This window comes from Maniola jurtina, chromosome 5 (assembly GCF_905333055.1).
Source record: "Maniola jurtina chromosome 5, ilManJurt1.1, whole genome shotgun sequence".
Taxonomy (NCBI): Eukaryota; Metazoa; Arthropoda; class Insecta; order Lepidoptera; family Nymphalidae; genus Maniola; species Maniola jurtina.
In genome coordinates, this window is record NC_060033.1 from 13,483,642 (window position 1) to 13,504,405 (window position 20,764).

Here is a 20,764-nt window from a genome sequence, read left to right on the forward strand (position 1 = left end):
ACGGACAGACACACCATTGGCACTTTCGGGTACGGAACCCAAAAATAATTCCAGTTTAATCTATTAAATAGTGTCTAAATTATTAGGTACTAGAGATACCTAGTTAAGTCTAAAAACACTCTCTAAAGGACCTACTTAATACTACTTATTCGAGAACGTCATAAGAATTCATTTTAATTGACAAAAAAATATATTTAAAAAAAATTGAATCTATTTCAATACCCCTACCACCCCCTACCCCTTCCAAGTTAACCCGATGCCACGTAAGACTGCATCATCACTTACCAACGCGTGAGATCGCAGACAAGGGTTAACTTATAATCGAATGAAAAACACAAAAAAATATGGTTTCAGAGATGATGTGACTAGATTTCGTATGGCACAAAACCATAAAAACAATGTTTCTCTGTGACTATAAAATGGCCGCGATTACACGTACAAGTTTTACTTACGTAAGTAGCTTACGTAGTTCATTGACAAGATAAACTATATTTATATATCCCGATCACATTAACGGCCAACAACGCGATGTACAACGGCGATTCCCGTTAAAAGCTGGGACACACCAAACGCGTATGCAGCACGTAAGCGCAGACGTAGCGCGTACCATGCCGTTGTAATGTATGGAACTGTATTAGATATGGCATACCGCTTGCGTGACGTGAACGTTCGCGTAGACGTAATGCGTGCTGTCATGTCTATGGATTCACGCGCGTCACTACGCGCGTGGTCACGTGTACGTGCTTGGTGTGAATCGGCTTTAAAGGTAGATGTGGCAACGATCAACTTAAAACGGCATTTACAATGCCGTTTGGCGTTAGACGATTTTAACCCCAATTCGTATTCAAAATGAATAAGAATTTAATACAAATAAGTGCACAAACGCCCTTACAGATGTAATTGCGGCCTAATGTATAAGCAATGACTAGAAGATAGTAAAAACTCTGATCTTGAGTCCGCTAAAGTTCTCTACCAAAATACAAATAAGAACGAAAGCATTTCGCAACAAAAATAATATATTTCAAACTAACTAACAAGAACATCTTGTACAAATATTTGTTCCACAATCATGCCTACATAAAATATCGTTAATATAAAATATACAGGATTATGTTGATCCATTAAAGCGAAGCGAGCGGAACAATGGAATTCGTGTGTGTTTTATAGACCAATCAGATTACATAATATTAGACGTAATAAAATTATAATCCGATACGTCGTTGGCTCAACACGTATCCACTCCGTTCCATCTACAAGTTTTTTAGCAATATTAAATGAAAAAAATGCAGATAGGTACTCTAAATTTAGTTTCTTAGATAAAGACATGTGAATCGACGCCAATGTTCAAATTGTTTGCCGAGCAATATAGCAAGTACCTATTTGCATTTCTTATTGATCCCTAGGATATTTCCCTTCTCAAGGAAAACTTTGTACCTAGTTGATACTATTTTAGTAGTTTGGTCAGGGCAAAATGATATATCCACTCAAAAAAGTTTGGATGTATGCAGCAAGCCATGTGACGAAAAAATGAAAGATCTATGAAATCAATGAAAACATTCTTGTCGTCTCTGAAGAATTTTCTTTGAAAACCTATCAAGATTCGTACATTTTGTATATTCTACATCAACGCAAAAAAAAAACATCAAAATCCAATCCAAAAACCTATTCGCACTAATACTAGGAGATTCTTCCTTTTACTCCTCTTCATCGTATACTCGTTCTTAAATCCATAAGAGCACTAGCGGTTATGACCCCATGTCTCTGGTTTCCAAAACCATAGCCGTCTCCACCGATGGTTATGGTGGAGAAGGAAGTGGAATTTCTCCTTTGCTGAACGTTTTTTTTACCCCCACTCATATACCCGTTGTCAGAAGGACTTTGTCGTGACACTGGCTGGAAATAATCTCCATGGCAGTTCTCCATCCACGCTTGGTGATCTCGGGTTTCAAACAATTTGGTCGCTTTCAGAGGCTTTCCAATTGACTGGTCGGAACGGAACTCTTTGAGTGGTTTATCGACCGGTTTTGGCTTTGGTCTGATTTTCTGGTCGGCTGAAACGCTCAAGTGTTTTGTTGACTTTGTGTAAGATTTGACAAGATCTGAAGTTTCTTGGAAACTCTTGCTTTTGGTGGTGGCTGCGAGAGTTTGGGATTTGCTGTTGAAGAAACATTTTTTCATGATATTACAAGAGAATCTATATAGAAGATCATTGATTAAAAAAAATTTGGGTGTCCCCAATATAGGAATGTGCTATGTGATACGAGCAGAAAGGCTTTATTTGCAAATTGTTATCAAATAGGTAAATAGCACAATGTTAAAGACTTTTTGATGACCAGGTTTCAGGTTCTCTGGATTCTGGGTCTGGTCTGGTTTAGTGGAAGGCTTGGGCCGCGGCTAGTTAGCACAACACGGCAAAGACGTACCGCTAAACAATTTAGAGTTCTAATACGATGCTGAACAGAAACCCATTAAAGACATAGGTAAAGTTAAACTACCATACCCCTTCTACATTGGCCCCTTCCATCTAAGACTGCACCATCTCTTACCACCAGGGGAGTCAAGGGTTAACCTATCAAAAAAAAAATACCTGGAATGTGGTTTTCTCAATTGACTGGTGTGGTTTTGGAATCCTTTGGCCATGATGCTGTACAGTTTGTTCCTGTAGTCATCCACCGACATCTGTTTGTCGTCGCGGAGTGGGAGAAGGACGTCGGAAGGTAGGATTGGTTCGTCCTTTTCGCGGTGGAATCTAGAAAGAGATGGAATGAAATTATTCTACTCTTTCTAATAAGTAGTGCTTGTGTTTGGCATGAGCCCGTGGGCCATACAATTCCAAGACTTCTAAATCTACCTCTGAATTTTGAGAATTATATTTAGGTATAAAAGGAGAAACTGAGGGACTGACAACTTTCAGCTCAAATCCCAACCGCAAATCCGCTAATCTAGTATTTTAAGATTTTGCATGTACTTTACATTACTTCAGCAACGTATTCATGATGCAAAGCCCGTTCAGTGCTGAGCCGTTTGGCGGAATTGGTGAACCAAGCTTGTCGAATCTCGAGGCACGCAAGAGAGCAGAGTATTGGAATAAGTTCCTCTTCCGTTGGATACCACTTGCTCTCTGATTAGAGAGGAAAATTAGCCACTGCAGACTGCGTCTATTTCTGAAAGATGTTTTGCCAACAACAATTACATACTTGGCAACGTATTCGTGATGCAAAGCCCGTTCAGCGCTCAGCCGTTTGGCGGGGTTGAACACCAGGAGCTGGTGGACCAAGTCTGCCGCATCTCGAGGAGCGCAGGAGAGCATCGCGTTGAGAGATGCTCCTCCTCCGTTTGATGCTGCTTGCTCTCTGATCAGAGAGGATCCGTAACCGCTGCACACTGCTGCTATGTCTGGAAGAGGATGTCGGTAGTGAGTCCTTCAATTTGACAGAAAAGTCAGTGGTCTTATGTGAAAATCTCACAATGAATCATAAACCAAGGTAAACATGACAATAATCTTCAAAAATCGTTATAGTTATCTATTTTTGTTCAAACTACTTTGAATCTTCATTAAGATGCTTGGCCGTTTTAATTGGAACTTTCAAGCTTTTACCATTTTAATAAGCAAGAATCAGCAAAAAAATAATGTGTGACAACAGAAATCCTAAAGATTCTTTGAAATGGATCCTTAGGAACTCTAAAGAATAAGAACAGATCGAAGACCACAGCAGGACGTGATGTATAGAACTGTAACAAAAGCACAAACCTTCAGAAGATGGTCTTGGTAGGGCAGCCATGATCCTCTCGATCTGGTTGACGGTAGAAGAACCCGGGAACAAAGGCTTGCCGACCAGCATCTCACCTAAGATGCACCCGAGTGACCACATGTCTATGCCCTTGGTGTAGCTGGGAGGAAGGAAATTAAAATTTTTGAATCGTTTCCAAAAGTTTTCTAGAGCAGATTCATTGCATGATTGTCTGGTGTAGTTGTTTCTTCTTTCTAACTTACGAAAAGGCACAATTCAAATTAAAAAAACACAATTTTGGACTGCACTCAAAAACTTGCTTTACTCTATGCATTTTTCTCCTTGGGCACCTCAAAATTAAAACGCAGTTTCTACTTATGTAAACCGAACTGTACGTATACAAACAAGCTCCTGAAGACAGAAGCTATATGGCTGATGGAAAAACAAATACCTACCTAATCAGGTTTATTAGTGCAAGAAATAAAATTCCTAATTAGAATCAGGTCTTATCAGATGGAAAGCTTCAGCTATTGCTACCATTTTCCCTGCACTGGGTAGCCATACTTCAAAAAAAAATTAGGATGTAAGCCGCTTCTACTACTTTTTGGGGAACCCAAATAGATTCTCTGGACTCTAGAGTCTAGTTGGTAAAAGCATTTTACTTGGTATTGTTTCATCATTAGACTTCGTATTCCTCTAAAAACGCTAGAAAAAATAAAAGAGGTAAACTCTTCTTACCTCTTGCTCGCAATGAGTATTTCAGGCGCTCGATACCAGCGTGTGGCTACATAGTCAGTGAGGCAAGGGTCGGCACCGTCCTCACCACCAGAATACATCGACGACACTGATCTTGCCAGACCAAAGTCTGCTATCTTAACCCTGCAATAATTTAAAGGGTACAGAGTTGCCGCCAAGCGATTTAGCGCTCCCGAAACCAAAGGGGTATGGGTTTAATAAAACCTGCCATATCCCTTCCATGTTACCCCGCTTCCATCGTAGACTGTATCATCACTTACCACCAGGCGAGATTGCAATCAAGGGCCCAGTACTGAGCACGGGTCTCCTCTCAGAATGAGAATGGCTTGATTGATAGAGAGAAAGAGCCAGCGAGGGTGACCTCTCTTTCTCTGCGTATTATCCCTAACACAGGGAAGAACGATCAGCGATGAAGTTTGGATCATGGTGGCTTTGGGAGATAACAGGTAACAAATGTGCAAAAAAATCTTACGTCAAAGTATAAAATGCAATTTTTGTATATATTTTCTTCGGAATAGTATTGAAAATCACGTCATGCATTGCTAGACACTTATGATGTGGCAACCCACTGCCAGACACCCTCAAAGTTTAGAAGTTTAGAGGTGTCTGGCAGGGAGTTGCCACGATACTTACAAGTGTCTGGTAATGCATGTGTGGGGCTACTTTAGTGCGCCGTTACTGAGGCCGCTGACTCATACACTTACCTACAAGCACTATCAATAAGTACATTACTAGGCTTCTGGTCCCTATGTATAACATTCCCCGAGTGTATATACTTGGTGGCCTTCAGCATCTGGTACATAATGTACCGCTTGTGGACGTCTTTGAGTATGTTGCCACGTTTGATCACATTGTGGAGGTCTGTCTCCATGTATTCGAAGCCGAGGTAGATGTCGCGGTTGTTGAGGGCCCTGGAATTGACAAGTGTAAATTAAAAATCCATAACACCCCTGACAAGTGAAGGTTACAGTAACTAGAAAAGATCTGATAACTTTCAAACGGCTGAACCGATTTTCTTGGATTATAGCTAAGAACACTCTCGATCAAGCCACCTTTCAAACAAAAAAAAATTAAATTAAAATCGTCGTTAAGTTAAAATTCATTGGTTTAGGAGCTACGATGCCACAGACAGATACACACGTCAAACTTATAACATTCCTCTTTTTGGGTCGGCTGGCCACATTATTATCAGAAACTAGCTCATGCTCGAACTTAATCCGCGCATTTCAAACGCCTATTTAACGCCTTTAGAGGTTGAATTTTCAAAAATCCTTTCTTAACGGATGTCTGCGTCATAATAGCTATCAGCAGTTGCGATTCGTCCAGTAGTTTGAGTGTATTGATCAGTTACCTTTTTCTTTTATAACCTACCTACATTATTTAGATTGTAAGTCAGAAAGGGAAAGGATTGTAATCACACTAATATTATAAAGGCGAAAGTTTGTATGTGTGTGTGTGTGTGTGTGTGTGTGTGTGTGTGTGTGTGTGTGTGTGTGTGTGTGTGTGTGTGTGTGTATGTTTGTTTGTTATTCCTTCACGCAAAAACTACTGGACGGATTTGGCTGAAATTCAGAATGGATACAGATAATATCCTGGATTAGCACATAGGCTACTTTTTATCCCGGAAAACCAAAGAGTTCCCACGGGATTTCGAAAAACCTAAATCCACGCGGGCGAAGTCGCGGGCGTCAGCTAGTATTATGAGAGGGCGAGGGATGGCGTACATGATGGACCGATCCTTTCCTTTGCACGAGTTTAGTTCTCAACCACTCTGCCAAGAGATGTTAGAAAACTTTCTGTCGCCCTCGCTTTTTGGACATTAGAAGCGAACGTCCAATATCATGGCAATATTCTGACTGGTTCTAGGTAATTCCACTGCGCTTCCGGTTTTTTTTAACAGAAATTTCAGGGGAAAATTTCCTCACAGCATACCGCCTTCTTCTTGGGAGAGGTCAAAGTATGTCCTTATTTGGGACTAGCGGATGCCTGCAGCTTCGCCCGCGTGGATTGGTCAGATCCCCTGCAGCATCAGGATTGAGGAGTTGGACTCCAAATTTTTTATGAAACAATCTCGCAAAGTTCCTCTGTCGACTAAAAAAGAAATCAAATGCAAATCGGTTCAGAAATCTCGGAGATTTCAGTGTACATAGGTAGAACAACACAACTTCCTTTTTGAAAGTCGGTTAAAAAAGTAGCCTATGTTACTCCCTGGTCAATTCTCTACTTGTCTGTGAAAATCCCGTCAAAATCGGTTCAGCCGTTCCCAAGATTAGCCTATTCAAACAGACAGACAGACAGACAGACAGACAAAAATTTTAAAAACGTGTGATTCAGTTATAGCATCGTTCAAATAACCATATGACCTTAATATGCGGTAGTTATTTCAAAATTACAGACAGACACTCCAATTTTATTTATTAAGTATAGGTTTTAGTTCACGTATCGCTTTCAAGAAACTTTTTGTTCTTACAACAAGTACATGACTAAGTAGGTACCTATTGCCTACTAAGTAGTTATGTACCTACCTGGTAGATACATTTTTAAGGTAATGAAGTTATGAAGAATGTCAAGCAGGTCGCAATAAATTCTTCAGGGCTCGGTATGGCATTTGAGAATTTATGGTAATTTGCGAGATGACATAAAATATATCCGGGGCCGATGCCATGGCATGATAAAACAATATCAAGCAATATCAAGCATTGATGGAATCTGTGTCAAGGACGTTGTAGTACCGTGTACCTATTGCACATTATACCTACACCGTGGTGGTGCACTGGTAAAACACGTGGATGCAGCAAGGGTCTCGGATTCTAACCTGCCAGTCGCTTTTGAGTTTTTAACTAGGTAGGTAAACTAAGTTGATCACATTACGAGATAAGACAGAAGATAATCCCCTCCGATTGATTCTCGATTCACCATCTGGTGATGGATCGATTGTGTTATCGACCGGTGTCCGTTTCATTGTCCGTGCATTGTCCGGTCGACAGTTTTTGTCGATCGGACAATGCATCAACCGATTCTCGATCTCTATCAAAATGAAGATGGTAACATCTAGAAAAAGTTTGGAACATCTGTGCAAAATTGGTCTATTGTCATTTTACAGTTTAAAGGATATAATATTATTTTGGAGAGTCTTCCCAAGAACATTTTATCATGGTTCCTCCCTCACCTTTCTACTATCGTACTGTAAGGCATTGTCACGATCTGCTTCCTCGTTTCTAATTTGAACTGTTAAGATATATAACTAGAAGGACTTTCCGACAATAGTTTTTCCCTCCACTTTTAATAATGGTACCTTCAAGTCAAAGTGAATAGGCATCTTCTAGGCAAGCGCGCTCCATTTTAGGCCGAATCGTCTCTTGAACACTAATCTTCTTAGATAAATTTTTAAAAAGTCTTCGAACTTTGGATCTACTGATTTTGGGGCTTTGACTCCAAAGTAAAACCGACAAGTTCAGTAGTTTTTTTTTTTATTTTTTATTATTCACTATAGGCAAGCGCTTGACCACAATCACACCTGATGGAAAGTGATGATGTGGTCTAAGATGGGTCGCGTTTACCTAGAAGGTGCCTATTCACTCTTGTTTTAAAGAAACCCGGATTGTAATTGGTAGGAAACACAGATCGCGGAAGAGTATTCCAAACCTTAGCCATGCGTATGAGGAATGAAGACGCAAAACGTTTCGTGCGTGTAGTAGGACAACCTGAGCCCGCTGGACCGATGACCTGAAGAGGGTGCATGAGGAAGGTGGAGGATCGTGTATGGTGGCGCGCTTGAAAAGGCCTATGCCCAGGAATACAGTGCATACAGGCTGATGAATTGGAAACAAAAATAATAAAACCTCACCTGTGTATGCTATGCAATTTAACGATGTTAGGGTGATTTCTGAACGACTGTAAGAAGATGATCTCTCGGAAAGTGCGTTGAGCGTCAGTCTGGTTTCTAAACGCGTCAAAAATCTTCTTTATGGCCACAACGTCTTTACTCTTCTTGTCTACTGCCTTCCACACGATACCATACGCTCCTTTACCCAGCCTTTTTTTAATATCAAACCTTTTTAAAATGTGCTCGTCGATCTCAGACATATTTTTTTCCGGACTTTTCTTCGGTACTTTCTGTACATCTTTCTTTTTGTCATCCCGTTTCACGTGAGTAACGTTTTGACTCATTTTCGAAACCCCTTAGACTACTGGAAAACTTGCCTCTAAAATAATAATATTCGTGTTTAAACCCCATGCGAAATACTACTAGCCTCGAATATTATGCAAAATGATTGCCTAATTTGAATATTGTAGCATGATTGGGGCATGACTACCGAAATTTAAAATTATATCGATTATATTATTGTTTTGGCCCACCAAGCAACGAGCCTATGCCATGCCGAATTATTTCTCATATTAAAAAAAAAAGTATTTTTTATTATTATTGAATAGGTAGGTACTTACGATTTAATGTTTAATAATAAATGCACTTACACTTGAAGCAAATATTCCAAATATTATAAATCATTTTTAAAAGTTTTCAATAGAGAAATGTTGTATAATCAAAATATCACCACGTTTTGTTCAGAAACCAAATTCATTTGTTTACGGCGCCAAACAAGTTGTCCGTTGCCATGACAACCGCAATGTCACCTCACGTCATAATGATGCGTGATGACCTTTCAACAAATTAAGTTTGATCGATAAAACCAATTATTCAAAAATCGATTAAGGTTATTTATTATCAAAGTTATTGATTTTACTTTTTGGAAACGTTGGTTAGTTAGTTTAAATAAAAATAAGAATTAATAATAACCATTTATTTGATGTAACATTAATAGGTAACTTTAACGCTGAAATCCTAAACTTTAGTTAATACTTATGAAATTGGAAATTGGCAATTTTATTTTTAAGTTATAAACTTTAATGATATTATCAAATTCTTATTTATACATAATATATAACCACGTCATACAGTTGGCAATCTCAATTAATGTGCGTTTATAAAATATAACATAATAATCTTTAACAAATTAATAAAGTTTAATAACTCAGTATATAGTACCTATAAAAATATAGTTAAAAAATGTTTGACTATTTGTAACAAAGGTGCTACTTAACTTAAAAAAAATATATGAAAATAAATAAGACTTCACTTAAGTATCCGCCTTTTTAAACCAATTAATGCTGAGATAAAGCACTAAATGCATTATTGTACATATGTCCCTACAGCAATTGTTTCAGAGCTATGCCTATTGCTTAGGCATCACTACACCAACATAAACACACCTTTTACAATACAAAATAACAGGTACTATTGGCATCATTGCACCAACTTACGCCCACCTTCTACAATATAAAACAACAGGTACTACTTGAATATAAGTACATCTTAAAATAAGTCCCTAACACCTATGATATTTTTGTTATATGGAACAAGCATTATTAGTATTATTACACACAAATGACTTAGGTACATTTTGGAATATAATTATTATCTAGGATATCTCACACGACGATTTTTTGTACCAATACGGCCACTTGAACGCAATTCTGAATCGTCAATGCAGCGCTATACAATCATGGGCGAAGGATCATGGCTCAGCAATGCATTGATACTGTGTAGCGACCTTTTTGTGGCTATGTATGGCTACTGTATCAGTGCAAAAAGTTGTATTGGGCGATCTCCCTTGATTTGGAATGCTTGCACACTTATTATGTCATGAGATTTAGATTTTAAAAGCGAACTAGCACATATTATGTTGAAAAATCTAAAAAGCCTTCTAAACTACAATGCAGTGAAGGCACACTCCATGGCAACGATATTCATTGAGTTTTGATTAAGGCATTGGAGGATGTATCTTTTTCTTTTCCTCTTCATCCATGCGGCCTTGGTCGACTGAAGATGGTGTTGGCAACCCACACGGTAGCTCCAGCATATCTGATTCATGAGTCATAATATGCTCTGCTTCCACTGAAAAATATTTTTATTATTTCAATTTGATAAACATATCAGTAATATCACTTGCATAGCTGGCAAATATTGAAGTTTGAAAATTATTTACATAGGTATAAGATTTGGCCATTTTTTTATCAATACAATACTTTTTTCTAGGTCATCTATGCCACGACTTTTTCTGCATGGATTTAGACACATGGGGATACATTGATTTTCCGCGAAGTAGGCTATGCCCATCTCCAAGATATGTAGCTACCAAACTCATCAAAATTGGTTTAGCGGATGAACCGTGAAAAGTAAACAGACAAACAAATTTTCGCATTTACCTATAATATTGGTATCGGTTTGTATAAAGAATTATTAGTATAGGAACCTAGATTTGGAGTAATAAGGAGCCAATTACGACTTCATTTGCTAGCTATTTAATTAATAGACTCACTCACTTCTAATACGGTGAATTTTGTTTCCATATGCAAGATCCAAATAATACAGATTTACGAAAGTAAGCGGCAATAATGGAAATAAGAAATATGCCCTCTTAGTGCGCCTGAACCTGTTAAAAGACCAAAATATAAAGTTGAAAAGTCATCAAGGGATAATGTGGCTAACTCTGTTGTACACAGTCTGTAAGCTAATCTAAAATGGCAGGTTTAAACCTTGTGCCTTTTATGATGCTTCCTGCAAAAATGGATACTTGATTTAGACCTGTCATTTTAGTCTAGTGTAAAGATTGTGTACCTACAACAGAATTAGCAACAGTATGTAATTAAAAAACAGAAATATCAATTAAATTAGAATTTAAATCAAAATTATAAATTCTGTGGTAAGTAAAACATAACAATTATTATCAGTCGTAATGATAAAATTCAAATCTGAACATTAAATTTTCAATATCAATACACTATTCTCAAATATAGGACTATAGAAAAGAAATCTCACCCCGTAAATAAACCTACAGCTGCTGCAAATGAAAATGCTGTGGTCCAAAGGAATAAATCTCTACTCTTAGCAATTTCTATAGCCCGCTGCCTTTCAGCCAATTGGTTCTTCAACTGAATTTGTCTTTCCATCTAAGAAAATAGACATTTTAAGAGTGTGAATAGTAATTGCAATAGGTATATTTACCTACTTTCTTAAATCAATAAAAATATGAAGTGTAAATTATAGGTACTTACTGCAATTTCATTGAGACTCTGGAGGAATTTCTCATTGTTTCTGTACTGTTCTTCCAAGTTGATTGACAAATAGCTCCCCATTTCACAAAGCTTCAAAGAGCCTTTATTAACTTTTATAAAATTGGACTTTGGTCGTTTTTGTCTAACTACTAGCAATTAAAACAACACCCTATATAATTTTATAATCTTTGACAATCATGCGTGCCTTGATGATGCGTTTGATTACGAATCAGGGGGCACGGCAGTGCCCCCGCCAAGACGAGCCAAACGGCGGCCGGGGCGCTACGTACCTTTTTCTCGAAGTGTTTCGCCGTATTTTCGACCCGTCATAACTTCGGTCTGGATGACGCTAGAAAGCTGAAATTTTCAGTATAAGGTGTCCTCAGCAAATTTACCAAATATACTAAATATCAAATATCTAGCTTTTATGGTTACAGATTTATTGATACCTAAAATACGCCGATTTCGTCCCTCACTGATGATCATCAAAACCTCTACTCAAAACCTCTAAGGTACTTCCCGAAGTCCTAGAAGACTGAAATTTGGTATGTAGACTAGAAATTGACTACAAACTACAGGAAAATTAAGAAATTGGAAATGCCCCCCCTCTACGCCTCTTACGGGTGAAGCAAATCTGTAAATTCTGTCGCTAGAAAGCTGATATTTTCAGGATAAGATGTCCTGGGCAGATTTATTAAACGCATTGAGTATCAATTGTCTAGCTTTTATAGTTTCAGATTTATTGACAGTCAAAACTTCTAGTCTGTAATTCTAGGGTACTTCCCGAAGTCCTAGAAGACTGAAATTTGGTATGTACACTAGAAATTGCATACAAACTACAGGAAAATTAAGAAATTCAAAATTTTCCACCTCCACTCCCACGTATGGGGGAAGCAAATTATTTGTAAAGTCTATCGCTAGAATGCTGATATTTTCAGGATAATATGTCCTTGACAGACTTATCAAACGTGCCAAGTATCAATTGTCTACCTGTTATGGTTTCAGATTTATTGCCATTCAAAACCCCTCTAGTCAAAAGTTCTAAAATACTTCCCTAAGTCCTAGAAGACTGAAATTTGGTATGTAGGCTAGGGATTTCATTAAAACAACAGGAAAATAAACTTTTCCCAGTCTGTACATTTAAAAAATGTGTTTCCTGAAGTCCTAAAAGACTGAAATTTGATATATCTGCTTTAAAATTGAGTTGCAAGATTCCACCCAAACAAACATAGTTACATACATTGCAAGTGGAATAAAAGCTTTTAAAAAAAGAGGTAACGATAGAGAGCGGGCCATGAAAATGATGTAGGTACCTACAAAAAATAGATCCAAAAAAAAAATCTATGGCACCTGCCAAAAAGAAATGAAATCCCACCAAAAACATTTCATGTAAAATGTTGCCAAGACTCACAAGTTCATAATGCTTTCACTGTTAAAAAGTGATGAGATCTCTAGTAGAGCCAAGCCCCTAGCTGAGCTTAGAATTGCGCTGCCCATGGGACCTATCCCAAGTCCAAAGTATATAGCTCTTAAATGCTCTTGAGTATATCACATTTATAACAATAAAGAACAAATAACTCTACTTACAAGCTCTGATTTTACAAACCCTAAATCTTGGTTAAAAAAGTACGGCTTGGCCGTTTAATGTTCGTGAAAGCATTACATGACATAACATATTATATTAATATAATAATAGGAATAGTTTGTTCGACAATTACTAATTTTTATTATACTTCATGATTGTCGCACAAGCTATTCCGGGCTTAAATGTCATCACACTAATATTATAAAGGCGAAAGTTTGTATGTGTGTGTGTGTGTGTGTGTGTGTGTGTGTGTGTGTGTGTGTGTGTGTATGTTTGTTACTCCTTCACGCAAAAACTACTGGACGGATTTGGCTGAAATTTAGAATGGAGATAGATAATATCCTGGATTGGCACATAGGCTACTTTTTATCCCGGAAAATCAAAGAGTTCCCACGGGATTTCAAAAAACCTAAATCCACGCGGGCGAAGTCGCGGGCATCGGCTAGTATCAGATAAAAGTACCACGAACATTAAACGGCCAAGCCGTCCTTTTTTAACCAAGATTTAGGGTTTGTAAAATCAGAGCTTGTAAGTAGAGTTATTTGTTCTTTATTGTTATAAATGTGATATACTCAAGAGCATTTAAGAGCTATATACTTTGGACTTGGGATAGGTCCCATGGGCAGCGCAATTCTAAGCTCAGCTAGGGGCTTGGCTCTACTAGAGATCTCATCACTTTTTAACAGTGAAAGCATTATGAACTTGTGAGTCTTGGCAACATTTTACATGAAATGTTTTTGGTGGGATTTTGTGTTCATTTAATAAATAACATAGTTTTGTATAACTTAGGTAATTGTTTTTGTTTTAATAATAGGTAATGGGTTTTTATTTTTGAATTATAATTAGGATCCTTACTTGACAAGATTGTAATGTTTACCTACCTACTTATTGAATTGACATTAAAATGAAAAATCGTTTAGATATTGCTATAGACTTTGTGTCAGCGATTTCATAGCCAGTTTTCCAATGAACCATATTTTAAATTAAAAAAATGAACGACAGTGACACACAATTAAAATATAAACCCTATTACCTGCCTATTTATTTGGTAAGTATCAGCACTTAGAATAATATAATTAAAACTATATGTAAAATCGATTTTGGTTTGCTGTATCGATTAAATCATACTGTAGTTACTACACTATTAGTTTTGAAATGTCAAAGTCACAACTGACGGCGTCAAAATTATCCAGTTTCGCGCTTTTTTGGAATTAAATCGCGTGTAAATAATAGACGTGCAAGTAAATATTAATAAAAACATTTGATTTACGTGAAATGAAATGGGTATTCTAGGCCTATCCAAGTTAATAGCAGACATTGCTCCCCAAGCAGTAAAAGAAATGGAAATTAAGAATTATTTTGGTATGTAGAATGTGTTTAAAAGCCGCTTGTTTTCGAGGGACAAATTATATAGAATCGTTTAATTTCAGGTAGAAAAGTGGCCATCGATGCATCTATGAGCTTGTACCAGTTCTTAATAGCTGTGAGAAGTGAAGGTAAGTACTTAAGAAATCATTTTGTTGTGGTTCATCATCTCAACCCGTTGCCGGTCAACTACCTACTGTACGCGGGTTTCTTCTCGTAAGAAATGGGTTCCAAAAGTCCGCCATGCTGGCCAAGTTCAGATTGGTAGACTTCACATGCTTTTGAAATATTATGTAGAAATCTCAGGCATGTAGATTTTCTCACAATGGTTTCCTTCACCATTAAACCAAGAGATATTTATTGCTTAAAACGCACATAACTTCAAAAAGTTAGTAGTGTGTGACCGGGATTGAACACTGGAACACTACTCAAATAGGTCAAAATCTTCTACCATAGAGTCCACCAAATTAGTAAAACTCACAAAACTGCTTATACTTAGCTGATTTTTTATTCCCAGAAACCATAAAGTCATTTTGGTCCTAGGATTAAAAAATCGTTTATAGGTTAAACTTCACTTGACATTGGTGAAATCTGCACTTAGTTTATTGTAAATAATATAAAAACGTAAATGTTTTGAGTTTCTTAAGTATGCCTGATATATCTACATATATTGTTATATGTGAGCTATTTTCTAGAACAATAAATATAAAAAGGTACAGATTCTTCATATTATTTTTGTAATATTGTAGGAGCTCAACTGACATCAGTAGACGGTGAGACCACCTCTCACCTGATGGGCACATTCTACCGCACCATTCGTCTGGTGGAGAACGGCATCAAGCCTGTGTACGTGTTTGATGGGAAACCTCCGGAGATGAAGTCTCACCAGCTCAACAAGCGAGCGGAGAGGAGGGAAGAGGCGGAGAAGGAGTTGCAGAAGGCTACAGAGGCTGGTAAGAAGATCTATTTCGATTTTAAGCCTTAACTCTTTTGACCATAAAGAATTATCTAAAGCTATACAGCTTTTTAAATTTATGTGAGAAGCCTACATGCAAAATTTCAGAAGTCTAGAGATTGACTTTTGAGTGGGTTAGATCCAACATTTTGAACTGTATGTTAAAATCTTGGTCTGGTAAGAGGCTTCGACCATGGCTAGTTACCACCCTACTGGCAAAGCTGTGCCACCAACCACTTTAGCATTCAATTATTATGCCATGTAGAAACCAAAGGAGTATGGGTTTAATGGAAACTGCCATATCTCCTCTACGTTGGCCCCTTCCATCTCAGACTGCATCATCACTTACCATCAGGTGAGATTGCAGTCAAGGGCTAACTTGTATCTGAATTAAAAAAAAATTAAAAACATATTTCATTTTATAAATTATGTATTTTTCAATTTAGATGTTTTTCTATGTCTGCAAACTTTAGAATTTCAACCTGTCTTACTAAGATGAACTCTACATTTTAGGTATATGAATTCAGTTGTTAAGAATTTTATCTATAACTATTAATCTGATAAGAAGAATTAGAAAACTAAAACTAAAATGTGTAAGTAGCATCTTAGGTTTAGCTTAAATTTTTGAAGTGGAAACTTCTTTAGGCAACTTCTTTTTTCACTTCTGTCAGCAGTCACCATTGACTGCTAAGTTTTTTAGTATTTCTACCTTTTTTATTCTGTTTAATTTGAATACATCTTTATTTTCATAATTTACAGGTGACACAGCTTCTATAGAGAAGTTCAATCGTCGTCTTGTAAAAGTGACAAAGCATCACGGTGAAGAGGCAAGGCAGCTTTTAAAACTCATGGGGGTCCCCGTCGTGGAAGCACCATGTGAGGCAGAAGCCCAGTGTGCTGATCTGGTAACTAGGACACACCATGACACAAATAACACAATGTGCAAAAAATAATTAAAAAACTGAGTTCCAAAACCACTACAAAGTAAAAAAAAAATCGACTGTAGCAAGAGATTTAATTTTATTTTCATAAAGCTCTCAATAGGTGGCGCTGCATTCAATTACACCGCTCTATATGTTCTCTTTTATCGGAACGTATAATGCGGCCTATGTGTGGACTGTGGCATCGCGGTAAAAAAACCGCTACATATTAACACTAATTTTTGAATTTCACACAATTTTGTGTGAAACAAAAGAATCTCTAGAATAGATAAAATATAAATAAAATAAATCACAGAAACTTTATTGATTCGCTCACAATCTTTTGTTTTGTAAGTAGAAGATGCCCGCGACTCTGTCCGCGTGGATTTAGGTTTTTAAAGATCCCGTGGGGACTGATTGATTTTCCGGGATAGAATGCCTATGTCAATTACAGGGACGCAAGCTACCTCGGTTCTCGGCTAAGCGGATGGGTTTTCAGGAATCCCGTGGGAACTCTTTGATTTTCCGGGATAAAAAGTAGCCTATGTCCGTCCCCGGGATATAAGCTAACCCTGTACCAAATTTCTTCAGAATCGGTTAAACTGTTGGGCCGTGAAAAGGTAGCAGACAGACAGACACACACTTTCGCATTTATAATATTAGTATGGATGTGTTATACCTAATAGAATCTACCTACCTACTTATTGTTGTGATGTTGTAACAACATTGTTGTGCTCGTTCGATTCACAACACGTATTAACATTCCTCATTTGCACTGAGAAATTTAGGCGCGTGCCCATTTTTTTAAAGTAAGATAGCTATACCAAGTGGGGTATCATATGAAAGGGATTTATCTATACATTCTAAAACAGATTTTTATTTATTTTTATGCATAATAGTTTTTGATTTATCGTGCAAAATGTCGAAAAAATACCCGAGTACGGAACCCTCGGTGCGCGAGTCTATCTCGCACTCTTTATTATTCTTTATATTCTTTATAATTTCTAAATTGCTGCTCTGGTCTGGTGGGAGGCTTCGGCCGCGGCTAGTTACCACCATACCGGCAAGCCGTGCCACCAAGCGATTAAGCGTTCCGGTATGATGCCGCATAGAAAACAAAGGTTTAATGAAAACTGCCATACCCTTTCCAGGTTAGCCCACTTCCATCTTAGACTCCATCATCACTTACCAACAGATGAATTGGAGCCCAGGGCTAACTTGTATCTGAATTTTTAAAAAAACATTGTATATACATAATATGTATATACAGAAAACAATATATGGTATAGAATAGAATAGAATACATTTTTATTCAAGTAGACTTTTACAAGTGCTTTTGAATCCTCAAAATAATTGACCACTGGTTCGGAATGCCGTTCCTACCGAGAAGAACCAGCAAGAATCTCGGCGGTTGCTCTTTTCAATTCTATGGAAGAAAAATAAATATTTCTATTTTATAAAGGTAAAAGCGGGTAAAGTATATGCAGTGGCCACAGAAGATATGGACGCGTTGACGTTCGGAGCGAACGTGCTGCTGCGGCACCTCACCTTCTCCGAAGCCAGGAAGATGCCCGTCCAGGAGTTCCACTTGAACAATGTGCTGAGCGGACTGGAACTTAACCAGAAAGAGGTAGTACCCTTCCTATCCTTTTGCGGCCAAGTGCGTGTCGGACTCGCACACTAAGGGTTCCGTACCATCGCACAAGAAATAACACTTTCATTTTTAGGGTTCCGTATCTACCTCAAAAGGAAAACCGGAACCCTTATAGGATCACTTTGTTGTCTATCGTGTCTGTTTGTGCGTCTGTCCGACTGTTGTATATGTCAAAAAAACCTATAGGGTACTTCCCGTTGACCTAGAATCGAGAAATTTGGTAGGTAGGTGGGACTTATAGCATAAGTAAAGAAATAAATCCGAAAACAGAGAATCACAAAAAAAATGACACGAAAAAATTAATTTACTTAAATAGATGGCGCTGCTGTCATTAACTTGCTATGTTGCACATAAAAATATTAAAATATCTTGTATGATGGTACGGAACCGTCCGTATGCGAGTCCGACTCGCACATGACCAGATTTTTTAATAGTAATTTTGGTCTGTCTTCCCAGTTCATAGATCTATGCATTCTGCTTGGGTGTGACTACTGCGGCTCCATTCGAGGCATCGGCCCCAAGCGAGCCATCGAGCTGATCCGCCAACATCGCTCCATCGAACAAGTGCTAGACAACATTGACACTAAGAAGTACCAGCCGCCAGAGAACTGGGACTTTGAGGACGCGCGCAGACTGTTTGTGGAGCCCGAGGTCGCGGATGCTAAGGATATAGAGGTAAGTTGTGTAAAAACGCCGAGGATATACAGATAAGTTCTTTAAAAAAGCCGAGGATATAGAGGTTAGTCGTGTTAAAACGCCGACGATATAGCGGTAAGTAGTGTAAAACACCGAGTATACAGCTAAGTAAGTTCTATGACACGAGGATATAGATTCTATGAAAATGGCCAAGGTTAGTTACCATCGAGCTGATGAATTTGAAAAACGGCAAGGATACAGAGGTAAGTTTAAAGCGAAAACACCGAGGATATAGAGGTAAGATAAGAGGATTTAGAGATAAATTCTGTAAAAACGCCTAGTTATATGAAAATCGCCAAGATCTTTACCTCTACTTTTTCATACAGTACATTGCAAAAATAATATTTATTGAGGTAATCATATTAAAACTAACTTTATTCCCAGCTGAAATGGTGCGACCCTGACGAGGAAGGCCTGGTGAAGTTCCTGTGTGGAGACAAGCAGTTCAATGAAGAAAGAGTCCGCAATGGCGCCAAGAAATTGATGAAAGCACGCACCGGAACTACTCAGGGCCGACTCGATGGATTCTTTAAGGTATAAGGTTCACAATACATTGCAAATAAAACATCTGACTGACGCCAGAGGTCAACGAACGTTCCGTAAATAGGTAACTGGAAATCAATGCCGCGTCGTAGGTGGGGCATTGACCCGAGTTTTGCACGCTATACAATACGGGTTTGAAAAATACTGAATCATTAAAACTACAACATAAAGGAAATTGTTATAGGAATTGGATTGTGTTAAGATAGTATATAACGCTAAGTTTTGAAAGATTTTTGAAAAACCTAAACCCACGCCTATAAAGTCGCGTGCATCATTTAGTACAAAATATAGATGTCTCGGAAATTGTATGTTTTTGATTATTTTCAAAATGTTTTTCTATTTTAACAAATTCTTTATTTTTAGGTGTTATCAACAACACCGAATCCAAAGCGGAAAGCCGAAGAAGAGAAAAAGAGTGCGAATAAAAAAACTAAAACCGGCGGCGGCAGAGGGAGGAAACCAAAATAAACTATTGTACTTACTTATCTATATTTTATTAGTTTTAATTTGAGCTAAGGAAAAACATGTTGATGCTTGTAACAATTGAAATCTCATTAAAATCCTGTTGAAAAATTGTTATTTTGAATGACATTATTTGTTTCGTCTCATGTTTTTTTCCATGGAAAAAAGAATAGCTAAATTTTTCCATCAGTATTTGTAGTTAAAACTCTATTATGATTAATAATGTTAATCAAAAATATAATTTTGGGGAAAAGGAGAGAGGAACTTTAAGCATACCTAGTCTCGAACAGTAATTTTGCATTTTTTATATAGTAATTGTGTTAAATACTTATATTTAATTTTAAATGTTACGTTTTTTGAGGTTCATAGGTAGTTATTTTAATAGATTTCAAGTCGTTATTCTGCATTTTTCCCATAAAAAATGATAGAGGCAAAAATTTCAGTGCGCGCTAACCATTTCGAGTCACAAAAGTCGACGTGTTGTCGAGGGACAAAAGTCCCTCGTTTGCGCCGGCCCTAATCAGCATTGAAGTCGCAGGATCGATATGACGTTACATTAATTATAATGTATTTTCTAAATGTGAATAAACGAATAATGACGTTATAATCATCTTTTGTTTTATTTTTCCACGTACCTATACACAGGCCTTCGATTTGAGGGGATCTTTAGCTCGATGTCGATCCAGTACATACTAAGCTTCTCATACTGCGAGAAACCCGTTCTAAGGCCTCATTCGTACGAGAGCTTTTTTGACGTCCGTTAAAAAAGCGTTCAAATGCATTCCCAAGTATCTGTTCACACGTCAACGCTTTTTTAACGCGCACTTTGTATTGTCAGCGCAACGCCGGGTTTTAACGCAATGCTTTTTTAACGCTCGTGCAAATTAGGGCTAAGGCCTCATTCGTACGAGAGCTTTTTTAACGTCCGTTAAAAAAGCGTTCAAATAGAACAGATGCATTCCCAAGTATCTGTTTACACGT

General features: G+C 37.7%; 3 protein-coding genes across 4 annotated transcripts; 1 reads left to right on the forward strand and 2 right to left on the reverse strand.

The window, feature by feature from the left end:
* Positions 1-998: 998 nt before the first annotated feature.
* On the reverse strand, positions 999-9,220 carry LOC123865294 (mitogen-activated protein kinase 15). 2 transcript variants are annotated; one of them, XM_045906252.1, is made up of 8 exons: positions 8,964-9,220; positions 8,335-8,692; positions 5,192-5,398; positions 4,470-4,610; positions 3,752-3,891; positions 3,198-3,396; positions 2,588-2,749; positions 999-2,155 (listed from the first exon to the last, which is right to left on the reverse strand). In XM_045906252.1, exons 2-8 carry the CDS (start codon positions 8,655-8,657, stop codon positions 1,705-1,707), a joined length of 1,623 nt encoding a protein of 540 aa, XP_045762208.1. In that variant the 5' UTR covers positions 8,658-8,692; positions 8,964-9,220; the 3' UTR covers positions 999-1,704. The 2 variants fall into 2 exon arrangements, with proteins under 2 accessions (XP_045762208.1, XP_045762207.1); XM_045906251.1 differs by having other exon boundaries at positions 8,934-9,220.
* A 56-nt stretch (positions 9,221-9,276) lies between these two features.
* LOC123865302 (plasminogen receptor (KT)) lies at positions 9,277-11,827 on the reverse strand. Its single transcript, XM_045906263.1, has 4 exons — positions 11,604-11,827; positions 11,368-11,498; positions 10,872-10,981; positions 9,277-10,443 (listed from the first exon to the last, which is right to left on the reverse strand). The coding sequence occupies exons 1-4, from the start codon at positions 11,682-11,684 to the stop codon at positions 10,310-10,312; spliced, it is 456 nt and encodes a 151-aa protein (XP_045762219.1). The 5' UTR covers positions 11,685-11,827; the 3' UTR covers positions 9,277-10,309.
* A 2,542-nt stretch (positions 11,828-14,369) lies between these two features.
* LOC123865296 (flap endonuclease 1) lies at positions 14,370-20,393 on the forward strand. Its single transcript, XM_045906255.1, has 8 exons — positions 14,370-14,550; positions 14,619-14,684; positions 15,303-15,506; positions 16,268-16,413; positions 17,891-18,058; positions 18,539-18,757; positions 19,163-19,312; positions 19,685-20,393. The coding sequence occupies exons 1-8, from the start codon at positions 14,469-14,471 to the stop codon at positions 19,787-19,789; spliced, it is 1,140 nt and encodes a 379-aa protein (XP_045762211.1). The 5' UTR covers positions 14,370-14,468; the 3' UTR covers positions 19,790-20,393.
* Positions 20,394-20,764: the final 371 nt, after the last annotated feature.

Bases quoted from the DNA above. Each gene is read 5' to 3' on its own strand.
- LOC123865294 (XM_045906252.1), bottom strand. From the start codon at position 8,657: ATGAGTCAAAACGTTACTCACGTGAAACGGGATGACAAAAAGAAAGAT. The intron at 3,892-4,469 runs GTAAGAAGAGTT...CCTTCCTCCCAG, and splicing joins ATACTCATTGCGAGCAAGAG to CTACACCAAGGGCATAGACA. The intron at 3,397-3,751 runs GTTTGTGCTTTT...ATCCTCTTCCAG, and splicing joins ACCAAGACCATCTTCTGAAG to ACATAGCAGCAGTGTGCAGC.
- LOC123865302 (XM_045906263.1), bottom strand. From the start codon at position 11,684: ATGGGGAGCTATTTGTCAATCAACTTGGAAGAACAGTACAGAAACAAT. The intron at 10,982-11,367 runs GTGAGATTTCTT...GTCTTTTAACAG, and splicing joins GCTGTAGGTTTATTTACGGG to GTTCAGGCGCACTAAGAGGG. The intron at 10,444-10,871 runs GTGAGTGAGTCT...AATATTTTTCAG, and splicing joins CAAAATTCACCGTATTAGAA to TGGAAGCAGAGCATATTATG.
- LOC123865296 (XM_045906255.1), top strand. From the start codon at position 14,469: ATGGGTATTCTAGGCCTATCCAAGTTAATAGCAGACATTGCTCCCCAA. The intron at 15,507-16,267 runs GTAAGAAGATCT...CATAATTTACAG, and splicing joins GCAGAAGGCTACAGAGGCTG to GTGACACAGCTTCTATAGAG. The intron at 16,414-17,890 runs GTAACTAGGACA...TATTTTATAAAG, and splicing joins AAGCCCAGTGTGCTGATCTG to GTAAAAGCGGGTAAAGTATA.